Source organism: Heliangelus exortis, chromosome 1 (genome assembly GCF_036169615.1).
Source record: "Heliangelus exortis chromosome 1, bHelExo1.hap1, whole genome shotgun sequence".
NCBI lineage: Eukaryota > Metazoa > Chordata > Aves > Apodiformes > Trochilidae > Heliangelus > Heliangelus exortis.
Window position 1 is genome coordinate 190,882,509 of NC_092422.1, and position 17,323 is coordinate 190,899,831.

Below are 17,323 nucleotides of genomic sequence, written 5' to 3' on the forward strand. Positions count from 1 at the left end.
CCCACGCAGAGACAAAAATCCCTGTTCTGCTAAATGGATAAAAAAAAAAAAGCATTGTCACACTGGGGATCAAACTGCTCTGAACTTTGCATTCCACATCTGCCGTGTGCTAAATTTGGGTCTTTTTTAATTATTGGCAGATTTTCTTTGATTCCACTACTTTTATCTAGGAGCAGATCCTTTGCATGTTTTGTTGGAACAGGCTTTGGGGTGTAGGAGCAGGGCTTGTGGGGGGGTTGCACTGCAGAGAAGTGATGATATTTACTCTGCAGCAGGAGCAGCATCAAGTGAGATGCAATACAGGCTCTTCTCTGATGAGGAATGGGAAGAAGCAGCAGATTTCCAGCCATCCAACAGGAGGGACACTAAACTGTAAGGAATTACAGGCAGCTTTGGCAACACAGAGCTCTTGAGGGGGTGGGAAATGCATTGCAGATGCAGCAGCCTTGCTGGAAATTTCACTGGGGAGGAGGTGGTGAGGAGCTGTGCAGGCAGTGGGGGTACCCAGAGGGGATGGAGGGCACCCACGATGGCCAAGGCTGCTTCTCCTGGATGTCATGACAGACAGTAGGGACATTAGGTCCTTCTCACAGGTTCTGCCAAATCCTATGCCTAAAATGTTCATCTGAGCACCAAGCTGCCAGGAAAGGGCATGAAACAAACTTTTTTGGGCATGGTGAATGACTTCAAAACACACACAGATTTGGGCTCTCAGAACAGGAGGGACTCTTAAGCTGCATTCTAGCTACTGGGCTGAAAGTTCACTTTTGGGATCTAAGTAGGGTTTTAGGTCTTCTCCTAAATGATTTCCATGCAAAGTTAAAGGAAGGCTGAAAAGAGGGAACTGGAACCCACATTTTAGCTTCACATTTCACCATTTTCTTCCACCAATTCCTCTTCTGTGCAGCTGTGCTGATGTGCAGAGTTTGTGCACAAAGTTTTCTCTTTCTGAGGACACGAATTTGGAGGAAGAGCCAAGGGCACTGCAGATTGATTTTCTGAATTTCACTAAGGCTCCACGATACAAATAGCAATTCAGCAGGATAAGCTCATTCCTTTTTTCCACTTTTTATGGATTTCATTAAGAAGCATGAACAGGCAAAAATCCCTCTAAGCAATCATATTACCAGCCTAATTTGCTAGACTTTCATTAAAGCAATTAAAGATAGAATGATGCAATGACCCAGTTCAGGACCCAATTAAGACTGAATCAATAAATCATTGGGTTTAAATCACCACCATAAAGCCATAGATAATCAAAACAAGTTATGAGACTGATGCTAAACAGAATTACTGTCTTACCATTGCCACAGGAGAATTTAAAGAATGAAATACTTTCCAGTCGAGGTCCCCATCTCATCTTATTACAACCAACTTACTGGTGATGGGAACAGCCTGGTACAGGCCTGTCAGCATTGCTGGGGTGGTGCACAGCAAAACAGCCCTCCCAGGCCATGAGGTGTCTGTGAGTAGCCCTGGGCATGGTGACTGCCAGGCATGGGTGTCAGGACCAGGTCTCTTTGTTCAGTCACGTTTGGAGCTAAACCATCTCACTGGTCTGTCATCATCTCCTTTGCAGAGATCACTAAAGCACCTGGGTGTCCTGCTAACAAATCCTTAACCACAGCTGTTGACTCTTTCTTGAAAGTCTTTGCCTTTCTCCCAGTGGAGTTTCTGAACAGTTGGTTCTGTCTGTAGATTTAATGTGAACCACTGGAAAACAGACACATGGCACCTGCTGCTCAGTGTGGCTTTTCTACACCAAATGAATGACCAACTTCATGGCAAGTTGTTCTTCAGGAAAGCATTTAGACTGCTGACCTTATCAGCACATATTTCCAAAGACACTGATCTGCTTTGTGGGAAAAAAAAAAAAAAAGGAAAACAGAGGGTGAATGTTGATAGTAAAAACTGAATTCTTTCTTTGCTCCTTGAGATCTTTAACTACCTTGTACCTTGTCTGGATTTGTTAGTGAAGGTTCAGTCAATGCTGTTGTTGCCTTGGGCTGGCAAAGCCCATGACCAGAGAGATTGTGGAGTTTCCATCCTTGGAGATACTGAAAGCCACCTGGACATGGTTCTGAGAAACCTGCTCTAGGTGACCCTGCTTGCTGAGCAGAAGAAGGTGGACCAGACGACCTTCAGGAGGTTCCCACCAACCTCAACCATTAAGTGGTTGTGTCTTGAGATCCCTGCAAAGCACACCAGGGATGAGTATGGACAAATACTTCAGGAGGGAAGAGGAATTGGAAGTCCCTGAACATGAGTCTCCAAGGTGACTGTCAGTTTACTCAGCAGTGGACTCTGATGTTGGCATGTTTGGTGGCAGCCAAGTTAAACATCATCTTAAGAATACAGCCCTAGCCTGAACATAGCTGAATCCTCTTTCTAGATATTGTTACCAAAAAGCACCTGAAAGCAGGTTCTCTTCTTTCCTCACTTGAAACACATGGCAACATCCTACCACTGGAGTACTAAAAAGGCACATTTCTCTCTGTAGCCTGGTCCCAAAGCTTCAGTTTATGCCATGTTGTCTGGCAGAGACATTATTAGAATAGAATAATTATAAATTATTTAAATTTAATTACAAATTACATTGTATTGTGGTTTATTGCACATACATCAACTCTAGTGTGTGTCCATCATGTACCTTTCTATTAAGACATGATCCTATCCACCAGCCCCTGTTGAAGCTCAGCCTGAGTTCACCACAACTGTAACTTGAGTGGCAGAGTTTCCTCTTGTGGTGGCCCAGGGGTCTGATCCAATTAGGAATACACCGACCTGCAGGGGGTCAGGGATTTGAAAAAATGCTGCTTTGAGCAAACACAAACTTGAAGGAGCTTGCTATAAAGGTGAGGTGTGTGGCTCCTCAGTGGGAAGAGTACCTGCCCAGCTGGCCTCCAACAAGAAAAGTAGCTGCTTGAGATTTATTGTGCATTTCTGGTTTATTATTATGCACTGCTGGACTGCAAAGGGAGGTTCTTGCATCTGTCCTACAGAAAGAAAATGGAAAATATACAAGACCTGAAATGGTGCCAAAGAAAGCACAAAGCTCATGAGTTTATTGGGAGTGACAAATTGTTGCTGAGCTCTCCTATTATTATTATTATTTTTAATATCTCTAAACAAAACACTCATGAAGAAGGTAAAGGGACCTTTAATTGGCTGTATCAGAATGTTTTGATTATAAAACAAAAAAAACCCCAAAGATGAAAAAAAGAGAAACTTTTGAATTAAGGGCAAGCAAGCAGTTGGAAGTCAATTTATCCCAATGTAATCCAGAAAGTCCAAACACCAAGCAATCTGGAAATACTCAGTTGAATACTGGAAAAACTGATCCAGATGGTCCTCCTTCCCCAACCCCACAGTTATAAAAGAAAGTTATTATCACAGTAATTCTTAAGAGGCACCACCAAAACAAGACTCAGTTGTGCTGGGCAGAGCAGATACCTACAGGGATGAAGGTGGAACAGACACCTCAGACATGTCCAGCTCTGAGAGGATGCATAATATGATGGGAATGGCAATTCACCTTGTCCCTGTGGCAGCTTATGGTGTCCTAGGATGGTTCTGGAGCATCACAGGCCCATCTCCTCTCCTCATGGAGCCCCCTAAGGTATCTTCAGAAGCCCATACCTGAAACTGTGGCTTTGTGGATGCACAGACCAGCTGGAAGGAAGGAACGTGTGGCCTCAAGGATAAAATTCAATTCAGGCACAACTGACTGTAGTGTTCCTTGTAGGTAACCTTGTAGGTAAGACTGTCTACCTCCAAGGAAAGAGGGGCTGTGACTGAAAGCCCTCTGCAGAATGTCTCATCATCATCATCATCACCTGGACGTGGGGGCTGTGACCCACAGGAGGTCTATCCCTGCTGAGCATGGATGGTCTTTGAATCTGAGCACCTGCTCTGCTTCATGCAGAACTCCTCTTGACTGGCAGAAGAGGTGCCCACAGCCCAGTGATGCTTGCTGGGGCCTTGGTTCTGCTGAGGGACAGTGCTGAAGAGCAAAGGAGCTGAGAAATGAGCTTGGTATTTCATGAAGAAACATGAAGCATGAAGGAACACTGATGTATGTCATAAGCCAGACCCTCAGTGCAAACCAGTCCTCAGAAAGCCTTCAAAATGAGGATGGTCCCCTTTCCTCCAGTGCACACATGGCTGTGGACCTTGGCAAGGTTGCAAGCATAATATTTTCTATAGCATCATCTCAATCTTGTCCCTTTGGCTTCTCTGCACTTATGTTTTATCTCATTTATTACAAACAGCCAAGAATCTCTTGCTGAGGCTGTACCAGTGAAGAAATCACACGAAGATCAAGTAATTACTGACATGGCCTCAAGAGCCCATCTTACAGCATCAGGATTTTTTTGGTTCTGTGGTGAGCATCTGCCCTGTCCTACTGGGAGCCAGGAAAAGCTCAGTGATTATGGAACCTACAGAGGAAGCTGAAATTTAAAAACCATGACATGAGAAGGTTTTCCTGGTCAAGTTTTAATTGCATGGTGGGACCTGGGATAGATCTTCAACCACTCTAAGTCTGCAGAATTTGAGCCAAACCAGGACAGATCTATCTTACACAGGTGGGAGTGTGGTCCTGAGTGGGAAGGGATGCTCAAGGTTCTGACGTGTCACACATGAGCAGACTTCCTAAGGATCTCCTGTTCTTTCTTACCCTGCAAATCATGTGTATACCTCAGTGTTACCCTTCACCTCTGTCCCACTCCATGCCAGCTGTTTTGTACATGGATCAGCTTTTCCAAATATGTTCCTTTCTGTGGATGTGCATTTCCAGAGCTCAAAGGGAAGGTCCCCTCATCTCTCCTGCTACCATGCACCATTCAAGCCTAGTTCTGTGGCCACTGCTGCACATCACAGATTGGAAATAGTCATCAGATTTGTTCTGGTAGTTGTTTCTTAATTCACAATATAAAATCAGTTTCAGTTCACCTTTCTCTTTATGTTGTGCAGGTGGCCATTAATGCTTACTCTTCATTTCAGCTGTTATTGAACCTGATGTCTAAGACCATCTGGCTTTGACCTCAAGCATGGGGCTGCCTTCCTGCTGGGTGCTCAGCAATGCTTGTCTGGGTGTAGTGATTTTGCCAGCTATTCTTGAAGTGGATTGCATTCTAGTGTGTCAGAACACACAGCAGGAACATGGTCAGGAGAAAAAGGAAACCAATGATGGAGCACACACAGCAGCCCATGGAGAGCTGATTGCAGAGGGACTCAGAAAAATGAGCAAAAATCCCATCTGTTTGCATGGTGCCCATCACAGGCTGTGTTAATCACCAGCTCCACGGGGCAGCAGTCTCCAACAACTGCATCTCCTCTTCTCAGCCCTACTCAATTTTTCTCAGGCCCCAGGAGACAGCCCTGTCTCAGTATATTGACACTCCACACGTCTTCCAGTGGCAGCTTCAGGAAACTGAGAGACAAAACATCTTTGTTATCCATTTCCGTATGTAATAAATTGGGAAAAAAAAACCTCTCACATTCCTTCTTGGCAACATAAAAGGTCATAGTTGCACAAAACACAAGAGAGCAAGTGGAGCAGCCACAGGAATTACTCATTCCCTTTCTTGCAGATGGCTGGAGACTTAGGCACTCACAAACATCAGACTTCACATCAAGGTGATTTAATTGGATTTATTGGAGGAAAACAATTAGTCACCCCTTTAAGTTGTCATTATGATAGAAATCTCGATATGTATAGGTGATTGTCAAGGCAGAGAACCACTTAACAAGCCCCATTAACAATTTGCAGTACTGCAAACTCATTATGCAGATAAAACTTTTGCAATGCCTTAATACATGCATGGAGTAAATACACATTCTCCCATCTTTTTGGACATGGATGCTGTTATAAACTTGTATCAATCACAAGACCTGCAACAGTAGGCACACTGACATTCCTCGATTAAGATTTAAGCCTTTGTAGAAAAACATGCTTGTATTTTCAATAAAAGTCAACTGAGAGATGGTTTACAGTTGGGGATATTTGGGGAGTCACTAGTCTGGGCAGACTGGGCTTTTTTTTCATTGTTTGCTGACCTAAATGAAACACTAAAAAAAAAAAAAGGCCCAAACTGACCAAAATGCTGTTTATCAACTAAAGGCCAATGAACAACAGGATGCTGATGTGTTGACCAGAAACATCAGTCACACCATAGCTCCCACTGAGCTTCAACCTTCCACACTCTTCCTTTGGGGCTCATGCTGCAGCACAGCATCTGTGATGCCACACTGGGCTCAGGGGATGCAGATGGGAGATGGAAAAGCTCAGAGCTACCCTGAGCACTCCCCTGGGAGGTCACCCACACCAGGAGCCACAGCACAGGTCCACCTCATCATGAAGCCTTGCATCATGTGCTGCCTTAGTGAACTCAGGCTGATTTACAACCATTATTAATGATGAATTTTTTTTAATGCAGCCACACAGGGCTTCAGCAGTGGCACAGCATCCTGGCTGAGCACCACCACCCTTGAAGGTGGATGCAAGACTTCTCCATGCTTTCAGCCACCACAGAGAAGTTCCTTGCATAATTCCCAAGGACTGGCTGGCATGCCTTTGCCAGGAGCCCAGAGCAATATTCCAGCCAGTTCAGAGGGCTCTGCTTTGAGTACTGGGAATTTGAGCATAGAATGGTTTGGGTCGGAAAGGACCTCAAAGATCACCTAATTCCAGCCCCCAGTCAGGGATGCATCCCACCTGACCTGGTTGTTCCATCCAACCTGGCTTTAACACTTCCAGGTATGTTCCAAATCCATTCACAATAACCCTGGGCAACCTGTTTCAGTGTCTCTTTCACACTAACATAGCAACAACTCAGGAGCTGGGACCAATGCCCAGTGCTGATGCCCACAGGAGAATGAGATGAACTGAAGGTATCATGTGGCCACCCTGTACCCTGCCTTAGAAAGACCAGCAGAAATGAAAATGGGTCAATGACTAAGGAATGAGAAGGCAAGGACACCATTTCCATGAGAAAGAAGGAAAAGTACTATACCAAACTCTTCCATGGATAAATGGTTAATGGTAATGGATAAATGGTACTAAATGGAGGCTCAAAGATTAAATGTTACTATTTATGTGGTGATGCTTTGTAAAGGATGGAATAATTAGCTCAGCTCCCTGCCCTATTTTGTGCAGGCAAATAATCACAGCATCTTGGTCCCCAAAACACAGTTCATTATGCAGCAGGTGAGAAACAAATATTTTGTAGGGAGAGAAAAATACTATGAATTGAGTAAACCAGTCTATCCTTTGACTAAGAAAAACAAACCAAAAGAAAAAAGAAAAAAGAAAAAAAGAAAAAAGAAAAAAGAGACACACCAACATGCTTCGTGGTAGCCCTGAGCATTAGCAACTCAGGGAAGGAATTTTTTGATGCAGATCAAATTTTTAAGCTTTGTTTTCAGAAAGGGACCCTCCCCTTCCTGACTCCCTGTTTTTAGATACGTGTATGTGACTGCTGCATGGTTTTAAACTGCTCTGGATGGTGACTCTTCCTGTACATGCTGCAGGGCATTCAACAGAAAGACAAAAATACATTACCAGGCTTTGCAGTATCTTGTTTACAAAACATCAGCTTTTGCATTTACTCAAACTTAACGACGGATTTGGAGTTACAGATACACCGAGTCATTTAAAAGCAAAACATAGAAGTAAACCCCTCGAAGAAAAGGTTGGGTTGAATGTGCATAAAGAAAAGGCTTGGGAAATACAGAAACAGTGAGCAGCAGTTTAATACATGCAGTTGAGCATCATGCATCTACTGGACATTTGATGGCATCATTAGCTCAGCAGTGTTTTTTTCACAACGCTTGTGAGCGTACGTGCCCCAATGCCACTCTGGAGCATAGAAAAATGTCAGAGTCGCTCTTCTGACCTCATAATTTATGAAGAAGAGGAAAAAAATATCTACCTGGACAAACCAGTGGCACAGTAAGTGGTGAGGAAGGGGTCTTGAAAACCAGAGTCTGGAGTAAAGAGCCTTTATCCTCCACCACAAACACTATTTACACAGCGTTGGCCCAACCGTGCGAAGTCAGACCAAGAAACCTGAACCAATTCCTGATCTCCCATCGGTGGGATCTGGGATTCCTGGGGCAGCAACACACACACACACGTGCACACACACACACACATATGTCACAGAGACTGGACCACCCCAGCAGAGAGGATGGGAAGGCAGGACCCAGGGGAAAATTGCAGGGCATGCGGGGAAAAATGAAAGAGATTGCATAAAACATGCTGCTGGGCAAGAAATCTGGAATTTACCAGGGGAAACACTATTCCTGCAATGTTTGTGAGCAGGTTGCCATCTCCTCACTCAGCCATTGCTCACAGTGATTCGCCAACTAATCCTCCAAGTTTGCTTTTGACACTGTTTTCCTTGGATGCTGTAGTCTCCATGTGTGCTTCTGCTTTTTGCTTGAATGATTATAACTCTCAGCATCAAGTTTCTGGTGCAAATAAGCATGATAATGAAGGCAAAATGCCCTTCCCATGAATAATTTCTGGGTTGCATTCAGGCCCCAATAAACAGAGAGCAAGAATGCAAGTAATTGCATTAAATAGGAATTTCCATAGTCTGAAAGGAAGATACTTCTGTACCTCGGGGCTGAGTCTAAAAACTGTTATTTTGCCAGCAGATGAATCCCCTGACTCTTTAGAAAGAGCAAAAGCAAGAGGCTACAGTCTGCATGGTCATGTTGGCAAAGTCAATCTGGTATTTTTACGTAGTATTAATGCAGTGCTGCTCTGCTCTAGAGCTGTTACCACAGGGGGAATTAATAGCTCAGGTTTTCCTATATCCAATCTGCTTAATGGCCAAGTTCACATCAAAGGACAATATTGTCCCTGCCCACCAATAACTAAAAAAAATATCTGGCTTTCCCTAGAGGATTGTCTGAGGATCACGCTCAATGAAGCAGCAGCCTCAGGGCTGGCTGCCACTGCATTTCTTGGGTACTTTTGGAGGCCATTTTCTGGTTTACAAAGGGTTTGTGGAGAAAAGCCAGAGATCAGGGTCTGTGCTGGATCCTGGGGCTGGGAAAACCTTTGGACAACTCCTGAAGTCCTTCAGGGGTTCTAGAAAAAATACTGTCAATAGCCATGGAGGTATGCAGAACACATGCACAGCAGAAACCCCTATCTAATGCCTACTGCAGAACTACATGGAGATGTCTACCAGTGGGCTGATCCCTTTTTTGTGGTTTGATTCATCTCAGGAAGAAATCTCTGTCATTGCTCAGTTTTATTTCAGCACCACAACCATAACAGACACACAAGGCATAGGTAAAATCCTACTTTTTTTTTTTTTTTTTTTTTTAAACTTTTTTTTTTTTTCTGCACCCACTACTCTTATGGCACCTGTACAATAGCAACCAGGACAGAAGAGGCATCACCAGCAGAGTAACACAGTCCCAGGAAAGCATCACTGCCAGGTTTTCCCCGTACTCCTACTTCCCCACTAGCAGTGCTGCAGGGCCAGGATCCATTTCGTGCTGCAGAAGGGGTGATCCAGCAGAAAGTTAGGATGCACTGGGAATGAAGTCACATGCAAGATCAGCAGCAGAAGCCCCTGCCACTGCAACACTGACTTTCAGCTCGCAGAGTTCACGGGCAGCCTGTCCTCACAACTTCTGCAGGCTAAGGGGCCAGCTGGAGGTTTTCTGGATTTTGGTTTTGTTTTCCCAGCAAGAGCAGTGCTGCAGGCATCAGAGATGGCCTCTGTGACTCTGGAGGTAAAAATCAACAATCAAAGCTGCAAGCAAAGAAAAAGAAGGGGAAGGAGCTGAGGAAAACAAGTTACAAAGGAAGAAAACATCGGTGCCAGTAAAGTAAAGCAGAAAAGGGTAACAGAGAGGTGAGTCCAGGCTGAAGTCCTCATGTGAGGAGTAAATCACACATTTTTCAGTAGGACAGTCCATTGGGAAAGAACCCAGAAGGATTTTTCTACCCACTCCTTCATGTCAAGGCTAGTTGGGGATTGGGTTTGAATGCTCTACATTGGGCTATTATTAGCCCTTTCCACACATGCACACATTATTTACTTTTGGCTTTGCATTCACTTGTGAGAGTGGCTGAGAAGAGGTGGGGCAGGGCAGGGGAAGGACACACAACAGCACTGGAGCATCCCTGGAGCATCCTTGGCCATACCAGGCTGTGCTGCCAAGAGGCAAATGTTTCCAGTCCCCTCCATAAATACAGCCCAGATAAGTCATCCCAGCTAACTTACTTGCTCAGATTTAAACTGAGAAGTTTTAACCAAGAGATACTTCAAGACTCAATGACAGGAGAGGTCTCTAAGAATATGCTAAACCTTGCTCAGGTCTCCAGTTGTGTTTCATTGATACAAAAGAGGACTTTCCCACCACCCAAAATTGTAGAAGAATGTAGAAATTTTGCTTTTAAGTGTTTCTGGGTGTGGTCTTAAAATCCCAGTAGTTGCTAGCAAGCCAAATTACTGAACTACACCAAATATTACTGGTTCCACATATGGAAGGAAAGAACACCTCTCCCAACAATAAAAACCCATAGAAAGCATCCAGCAAGGAGGGCCAGCTGGTGTATGGGATCCCCCCCATCTGCAGGACATCTGCCTTTGCCCCCATCACTGCTCTTTGCTTTGCAGGAAATCCATTTGCTTTCCTCTTTTTTTTTTTTTTTTTTTTTTTTTTTTTTTTTTTTTTTTTTTTGTTGTTTTTTTTTTTGTTGTTGTTGTTTTTTGTTTGTTTTTGTTTGTTTGTTTGTTTGTTTGTTTGTTTTCCTGCAAGATACATTTGGATGATCTATTTTCTCTCAGGCAACTACATCAAGTTCAAACCAGACCTCAGGTTTCAGAAGAGAAGGCAGAGAGGGAACACCAAGCCCTCATCTTTGAAATAACTGTGCAAAGAAGAAAACATTCCCTGATGAAATCCTGCTTTTGGGTGTGTGTGTGTGTGTAAATGTGGGGAACTCCACTGATTCCAGACTGGAGGACTGCCTGTTTATATGTCTATGCAACTGGAGCAGAATAGGCCAGCTGGGCTCACGTGGGTTCAAAACAACTTGAATTTCTTGGGATAGGAGTCTCTCTGAAACTGATGCTTCCTTACTCAGCCTGGCAAAATAAGGTGGCCTTAGAATGAATTTAAATCATATATACTTATTTTCAGACACCTTTGCATCAAACCATAAAGAGCCCTGATGGTAGATGCCAATAAAGTTCTTCCTACTCTTTGTCAATGGGACACGAGTATATGGTGGCAGTGGTCTGGGGATGGGGACAAGGGAGAGACTTGCAGCAAGGAGATCCCTTGCCCTGCTATCTGCCCAAATCTAGGTCACCAGGGAAATTCCCTCACCAGGGAAATTATATGGAGTTTTGCCTCAAACTGCAAGGAGACCAATATCTGTCATTTTTCCTAACATAAGAAGTTGAAGCTGAAGCCCTTCTGCCTGCTGCCAACACTATGGAGGGGACTGGGGGTCCCAGGGGCTCACTCAGATGTGCCACAATCCTCCAAAAGTGGGGAGCAGCTTAATACCAAGGAAATGGGAGATCTGTTGGGGGCAACAACTTTTAGTGCCACCGAAGAAGAGGCTATTTCAGAGTCAGTGCTCATTGCCACCTGCTTTTCCAGCTTTTTAGAGCTGGATGATGATGATGGATGAAATCCCAGCTCTGTTGGTTGATGCCAGCTGGCTGAAGCTGAAGCAGGAGTTTGAAGCCTCAGTGAAAAATGCAGATCTTATGGCTTTTCCCAGGATGGTCACTATTGCCTGATATATTCACCTGTGTCTGTGACTGGCTATCACGATTTTTTGTGCAAGACAAATGAGGTGAGCATGGCAACAGGGCAGGCTGTAGGGAATGGCTTGTGCCTCTGGCTGGGGATGGACCCATCTGGGGTGCAAGAGGCTCCCAGAAGCTGGGGAAGAATGCCTGCCTCCCATCCCTCCTGCTCCAAAGAAAATCACAGATGGAAATGGTGTGGAAGTAACCTGGAGCCCTTTGGTAAATCTGGGCAGAATTGTTCCCTTCTACTATTTCCATCTGCTCAACAGTCATGGTGGCTGTTCCTAAATGATGAACCAGCACACAGAGCCTGGGAAGTGCACGTATTCAGTCATGAAAAAGTGGGGAAATTGGTGTTGCTTTTGTATACGAGCTTCTGGGGATGAGGGTGAGGCAGTGCCACCACTGCACCTGCAAGTGCCTGTTGCCTTCTGGTGAGGTCCTGCTTTCCCAGCTCCTTGCCAGCTCCCAGACAAAGCTGAGTGTGATGCAGCAACACTCCATCAAATCCTGCACTTTGCACCCAAGAACCTGACAGTGCTTCTTTGAGAGGTGCAAGTGTCACCCCACTCCCCAGGAGGGAAACCCAGACATGAAGAGGGCAAGGTCCAAACTTTTCTGTTTGGTTTTTGATACTCAGTTTTGGCTACCTGAGCATCAGTAACACCAGGCAAAGCCCTGAGGAGCTCAACACCTCTGGCATGGAGAGCTCAGGCTGGATTCAGCCACAGCAGAGACAGGCTGGGAGAAGGCTGGTGAGTTAAATGTCTCACCCAAAGGCAGCACAGTGAGTCAGTGGCAGGGGATGACTACGACTCCAAGCCCCACATCTTCCCTTTTTCTTCTGCTTGCAGTACACAGTGACTGGAAGGAGATAGGAGCTGAAGGATGAGAATGTGCTGTCATTTCATTAGCTCAGCTCTTGGCTCTGGCACCATGTACCTGCCTCTCCTCTGAAACAAGGGTGCTGCAGATCCCCAGCACTACAGGAATTAGACTAAGGATGAGCTGGCTACCTGCTGGTGACAATCTAACTCATGCCATGGCTTTCAAGAAGAAGGAGTGGAGGAGGAGTGGGGGGAAAGCAACTGTTTCTCAATCTGAGCAGTAGAAGTTCTGCTAAAGCCAGGCAGGCTTGCAGTCCAATCTGAGGAGCAAGAAATGTCATGCCATTGAAATCCTCCCATGTTGCAAGGTTAACATCAATCCCTACCTACAGAAATAGCCAACCCCCCAGCAAACTGGAAGGAGGGACATTACTGGAAGTACTCTTAAAAAGAAAAATAATGCTCAGAAAAGTATCTCTATTTAAATAATCCAGTTGAGATGTTCGTAGTTAATGAAAAAAAAACCCAAAACAACATAAACTGTTACCTACACTGAGAAAAGAGTAAATCACTGGGGAAAAGAATGAGGGTTCATTAGTTAGAACATTGCTAGACTCACACACATATATATATATATATATTCATATATGTATATATATGTACAGCACCAGAGACTGTTAGATCCGTTCCCCCTGGAGTCATTGCAGTTTGTGATAAATGAAACATTTCAGAATTGCAGTATAAAATATGGCCATAAAAAAATCTTCTTTCTTCTAGTCCTTGGCTGGGAGGGAGGGCGCGGGGCCGCCCCCCCCTGCCCGCTCCTCGCAGCCCCGGCTCTCACTTGCTCCCTGTGTGCACTGTGGTCACTGTGGTGGGTCTGGGTCTCCGGTCCCCTCCTACTGCAGAAACGCCTGAAGAAGCAGATGAAACAAAACTACAGAGAGTGGATGGAGACATACCTAAAAGGAAAGCCAGAAACACAGTTAGAAATGTTATTTTTGGAGGTGGGAACGCTGGCAAAGCTGAGATGCTCTCGTAGCGCTACAGAGCAGAGGGGATGGATGGCAGCTGGAGGTGGTGCTCCTGCTCTTCCTCCAGCAGTGGCTTGAGCCGGGTACCTCCACAGGGCATCTTCTGCCCTCCTGGCCCATGGCTGTTCACCTAATGCCACCATTGGCAGTCTCAGTGTTGCAGTGATTAGTTGGTTGTCCAGTTTTGGTATGTGTTCAACCAGACCGAGTCCACGTTTCTGGGGCTGAAGACAAAGGGTTGTGGGATTCAAAAAAATCTCTCCAGGATTGTACTTGCTCAGAGAAATTTTCCTTGTGGGCTTGTTAAAGATGACTAAACTTCTCATCATGGCCTTCTAGCTAAATGAACGAACTCTGCACATGGACTAAAAAAATTTCCCCAGGCATCCTGCAAACCTGCTGATAAAAAAGTACAGTGGGTCAAATCTGTTGATGAGTTCCAGTAAACCTACAGGGAATGTAAATTTGTATGACTTGGACATCATTCTAGCAACAGCTTACATGGTTCCTTGTTTTGCTGGTATGTCTCCAGGACTTCCAGCTAAGAGATGTAGGCTGACGTAGGTTCAGTATCTGGACTAAAAAACACACCCAGACAGTTCTTTTTGAACTAATCAAAGACTTAGGACATATTTTTTTATGAAAAAAGGGGGGTTAGATAAACAAAAATGCTTATAGAAAGTGTCCACATCAAGTGAACCCTTCACCACAGCTTAAAAACCAAAACCCTCCAAAGCATATCCCTTGAGAACCCAAAGTGGGCAGGATTTTGAATGACAATCTCAGCATTTCACTACTTCAGCATGTCAGCAGTTCCTATGCAAAGCATTAATGAAGAGGAATAATATATATCCTTGCCAGAGCTTTCCATGGATGAGCTACTCCTCTCCCAGTGGCTGTTGAGACCCCACTGGAGAGATCCTTAGGTCTTGCCAGCACGGGCAGCTGTCCATGCAGTCTGGCAGCCCTGTAGGCACTGGTGTGCAAAGGCAGCTCCAGTGAGAGAAAGCAGGGACTGAGCAGGGACTCAACACAGTCACCTTGTTCTGTCAAGATGCAGACTCAGAGTGATTAGAAATACAGGTCATTTTTCCAGCCTGGTGAATAAAGAATATATGAATGTGAAATATGAAATAAAAATGCATGAAACCTACATTAATATAATCTCAGACTGAGGGTTGATATGGCCCCTTGACTACTCAGGATCTTTTTGATGCTTGTTCTGGCTTTATCTACTTTTCTGTGCTTCAAGGAGGCATTTCAGCCTCAGGGATAACTATGCTGGACTTACACTTGGCCACATCCCATTTCCCAGCAGTATCAACATTGGACATCCTGGCTTCATGCTACAATTTATCTGTTACTTTAAAAATACAGAGTTCTAGGTGCTGTAATTAATCTAGGCAGTCCAGTCACGTCTAAACAGAATAAACCAGGCATGGACTGAGAATCAGGACAATACACTGGAGAAATCCTGACTGATTCACTTTGACTTTCCTAACAGGTAGCATAATCCAGCCTAATTCATCACCTCTGCTCTGCCCCAACACAGAGACCAGAATTAGGATGCAGCCTGACATAACCTACTCTCAGGCAAAGGCTGTATTTAATTGTCTTCAATGATGTGAAATTGCTGCATCTGAAACTATTTGGAGAGCTCATTAAATGTCTATTAATAGCCTCAGACAGCATTATGTTTTGTAATGGTGGCACAGCTGTTTCTTGTAACTTGCTGCATGGGATCTTTCTTGTGCAAGAAATCTCTCCCCAGAGAAAACTCTTGAGAAGGAAAGAGACAGGACAGAGACCTCCTTCTTTTTTTCCCAACTAGAGGTACTTGGAGGGCATTTGACAAGTCAACTCCCTTTTAATATCACTCTCTGTATTTGCTGCTGCCTCCTCTCACTGGTTCTCTGGGGCATGTCCTAACTCTTTAGTTTATTTATTTGAGGAAGGGAAGCTCTTCTGCATTGTCTGGCAAGATGGGCTTACCCTGGGATGCTTGGACATCTTTCAGTACTTTTCTACCTCATATTTCAGATGTGAAAATAACTTCACCTATCTGAACACATTTGTTTTATCCTCCATATCCTGGTTGACTTCTCCAACATTACAAAATACTGCCAGATTCTGTGCAGGGACCTGTTGGATTCTGTAGCAGTTAAACACTTTGTTCTCTTCCCACTCCTTGTTCATAGATGTCTTCCCATTACTATTCAGACTCCTTGAGGCAAATGCAAATAATTAACACCATTTGAGATGAATCAAATGGATGGATGGAGATTCATCACCCATCAATTTAACAGCAAAACATTCCATCAGGTCCTTTAGACCTCACTAGGGCCCAGCTTAGCTGTACTGGGGCAGGAACCAAAATAGAGGTTTGTTTCTCCCTGTAAGTTTTCTATAAAGCTGCACTGCCAGTGCATGGGTGGAAGCATTTTGCTGCAGGTCAGTGCTGCATCACTCCAGTCCAGAGGCCAGATGTGTGCCAGGGGCACAGTGATGCTTTTTGGGCAGGTGCTGCAGGAGTGGCACTGGGTGTTGCAAACCAGGCACTGGGCAGGAATCCCAACCAGGTCTGGGATGCAAAGGAGAGGCTCTGCTCTGGCTCAGCACAGGCTGGGAAAACCAATTCTGGGAAAACCAAATCTGCCCAGAAGGCAGATCCCACCCCAGCTATGGAGGAAACCAGGACCATGACAGCATGAGAAGCCCCAGATTTTGCCCAGAGCTGTGGGCACTGTGACATGTCCTTGTCAAGGAGCAGAGGTTGGAAAGCAGGTGTGGCAGAGACAGACAGAGGCACCACCTGAAATCCATCCTGAATAGTGTGGGGTATGGCCTAGAAACAACCATTTCAGTCCCCAGTGAAGTAAGCACTGACTTGCTGCACCATAAACTATTAGCATTCCTTTTTGGTGCTATGCCTCTGAATAATATCCTCTACTAGTGAAGTCCACATCCCACTTGTGATATAAAATTCTGTGCAGATGGGCAGATAGAAATAAAAGAAATGCTCAGAAACCAGAGATTAAATAGATTTCTTTGCAAAGGAAGCATTTCTGTCTTCCAAATGATCCCTTAGGTGCCATGTCTCCTTCCGTACCATTCAGAAAAAATGTGTATCCCAAGGATCTGACTCCATCAGGCAGCTTGCAAAATTTCAATTACAGCACATAAAACCCAAGGCAGACAGCCAAGCCCTCCTGTGGTGTACAGAGTCCAAGTCCTGCTCAGCCAAACGAGGGTCTTGGTACAGGAGCTTAATTTGGCCAAGGGAGAGGGAAGTTGGGTCAGACCGGCAGGATCAGTCTCCTCCTTGGAAAATGGAAATGGAAAGTAAACCAATTTTTACAGAAAAATGTCTTATCATAATACTGGAAAATCAAACATAAACAGTTTGAGTTAACTTTTTCAGCTTTCAACCAAATACAAAACTTTTTTTTGCTGTGGGGGTCTGGGTCTTTTTCCCAAGCGAAAGCCTGTTTTCCCTACATGAAAAAATGCTTTTCTCTCAAAAATGCACCAAGCTAAGAATCTGTTTGCTTGTTTGTTTGTTTTAAATACATAAACTTTTCCAATTGAATAGAGGATTTTCTTTGCCAGCTAAAAACAAAGGCCTCAGTCCCTTTCCAGTCCTTATTTTAAACACCTGCTTGCA

General features: G+C 44.6%; 1 protein-coding gene across 2 annotated transcripts in view; it reads right to left on the reverse strand.

The window, feature by feature from the left end:
- Positions 1-5,640: 5,640 nt before the first annotated feature.
- The window catches only part of CAMK1D (calcium/calmodulin dependent protein kinase ID), a 227,809-nt gene continuing 216,126 nt past the window's right edge, over positions 5,641-17,323 (reverse strand). The window contains exon 11 of one of the 2 annotated variants that reach the window (XM_071734127.1): positions 5,641-9,753. In XM_071734127.1, coding sequence (XP_071590228.1) covers positions 9,752-9,753 — 2 coding nt within the window. In that variant the 3' untranslated portion in view covers positions 5,641-9,751. Of the gene's footprint in view, positions 9,754-10,763; positions 13,588-17,323 lie in introns of those variants that run through there. The other variant, XM_071734126.1, reaches the window with a different exon arrangement.